This window comes from Echinops telfairi, unplaced genomic scaffold, assembly GCF_000313985.2.
Source record: "Echinops telfairi isolate 266 unplaced genomic scaffold, ASM31398v2 ScPeMD7_2;HRSCAF=8, whole genome shotgun sequence".
NCBI lineage: Eukaryota > Metazoa > Chordata > Mammalia > Afrosoricida > Tenrecidae > Echinops > Echinops telfairi.
The window spans coordinates 6095066-6097217 of record NW_022103898.1 but is presented as its reverse complement, the minus strand read 5'-3'; the positions used below and the strand labels follow the sequence as shown (position 1 = coordinate 6097217).

Here is a 2152-nt window from a genome sequence, read left to right as displayed (position 1 = left end):
TTATGGGCTTGGACAGCACTGAGTTGGGATGCTTTCTTAATGGACACTTACCCTTTATATAAAACTCTCTCTCTCATAAAGTATGAGTGTCTATGAATTTTGTTTCTCTAGTCTACCCAGACTAACTCAACGTCGTCTGGGGAGGCCCGGGGAGCGGGGGCAACCCTGCATCTGCTCACCCTGAGTTTGATACACGGGCCCTGAGTTATTTTGCAGACAGAGGTCTGGGCTGCCCAGGGAGCCAGAGGCATGCTGGGGTGGGCTGCAGCTGGTGGGGGCTGCCCAGGGAGCCAGAGGCATGCCGGGGTGGGCTGCAGCTGGTGGGGTCCCAGCACCACTACCTGCTGGCTTGTCTCAGGCAAGTCAGCTCCCATCCCCCAACACACACACCTCAGTGTTCCCACCCGCAGAATGGGGACACTTTGGCAGTGCCAGGCTCTGACCCAGCCTCACTCCCCACCCTCGGTGCCTCCGGCGTCTACACCACTAGCTGACAGAAGACCAGTAGCCCCGGGTCCTTGGGGGCTCTGAGGCGCCAGCAGGTTGATCGCAGCGAGGGCTTCTCTTGTGGGCCTGACTCTGCCCGTACCAGGCGTGGGGTGCTGCCCGTACCAGGCGTGGGGTGCTGGAGGGACTTGGGCAGGACACTCCTGAGGGGCGGGGGTGGGGTGCTCTGGGTCAACAGAAAACAGAGGTGGGGCTCCTCAGGGAACTGTCCTCCTGGTCCCAGTCTCAGGTCCGACAGAAGCCCACAGCTCTGTCTCAGCTCCAAGCTGCACCCCCACTGACTGTCATGTGGCCACGAGCAGGCCTCCTTCACCTTCAGAGCCTCAGTTTCCTCATTTGTACCAAGGGTCAGTCATTCTTGCCTTCTCCCTGCTCCCTATGCCCAGGACTGCCCGAGACCACAGGCAAATGGAGGCGTGGGAGGTGAGCCAGGCCTATGGGCCCGGACAATGAGACCTTTCGCTCACTCTCAAGACCCCTGTGACCTTCCACTGGCTGCCCGGGTGTGTGACAGCTCCAGGGGTTTGGGGCTCACTGTTTATCAAACTTCTCTTCATCAGCCCCTTGGTCCTGGGAGAGCAGGGTCCACTCTGCTAAGACCAGGTCGATGGATGTCCGGGGGCCGAACCTGGCTGGGCTGGCTACACTGGTCAGCCAGCTCTTGCTTTGGAACCAGGACTGAGGACACAGCTCTGGGCCTAGCCTGCGGTTCCGGGACATGGCCTACAGGAGGCTGGGTGTGGGTCTCCAGCCTCACCCTGGCCTGGGTTCAAATCCCAGCTCCTGTACTCACTGAGCTCTGAGGCTGGGCAGCTTCCCTCCTCCAGCCTCAGTTTGCCCATCGGTGGAATGGGCGTGACTGCCTGCCCCAGGCTGTGGCTCAGAGGAGGAGAGAAGGGTGTCCCTAACAGCAGTGTGACAGGCTCGTGCCAGGGATGCCTGTGGGACAGGCATTAAGCCCCCTCCCACCCCTTCAAAGCTCAGAACCCTGATGGGCTGGCACTGCCTCTCCCCACCCCACCTCTGTCCCCTCCCGGCTGCCCAGCGAGCAGCAGGACTGACCTGGAGTAAACAGCAGCGGGACGAGGACAATGAGCGCGTGCAGGGACCGCCGGCCACAGCTGGTCATCCTCTGGCTGGCATCGGTCCGAGGGGCGCTGCCTGCTGATGAGAGGGGGGGACAGGCTGGCTGAGCGTGGACAGCCCCGGGTCTGTCTCAGCCAGACCCTGGTCCATGTGATCATCTGTAGCCAAGGCTTCACAAGCGGTGACAAGGGACAGGGGTGTGAATGCCAGGCCTCCTTCTGGTGGCATTGTCCCTGGGGTCAGAGGGTGGGTGTGACAAGAGCTTAGAAATGTCTGCCATGGTGAGGACCTCACAGGCCTGGTGACACTGAGCTGTCACCCATGGGCGGGCCCCTGTGAGGCGGGCACTGCGCTGGTAGGGGTGGGCAAGGACAGTGTGACTCTGAGGGTGTCCCCGCAGGGGAGAGTGATCACTCCGTGCCTCAGTTTCCCCACCTGTGCTTGTTCTGAGGGATGAGGGTCCATGACTGAGACCCGATTGTCACTAACGCACATTCCCAATGCCTACACCCGCCCCCCCCTACACACACACAGCATCCAACATTGGATTAGTGGCCCC

General features: G+C 61.3%; 1 protein-coding gene across 1 annotated transcript in view; it reads right to left on the bottom strand.

Annotated features, from left to right (window-relative positions):
• The window catches only part of SHISAL1 (shisa like 1), a 47834-nt gene extending 46183 nt beyond the window's left edge, over positions 1-1651 (bottom strand). Inside the window, exon 1 of the mRNA XM_045293024.1 lies at positions 1570-1651. Coding sequence (XP_045148959.1) covers positions 1570-1636 — 67 coding nt within the window. The 5' untranslated portion in view covers positions 1637-1651. The remainder of the gene's footprint in view (positions 1-1569) is intronic.
• Between the last annotated feature and the right edge of the window lie 501 nt (positions 1652-2152).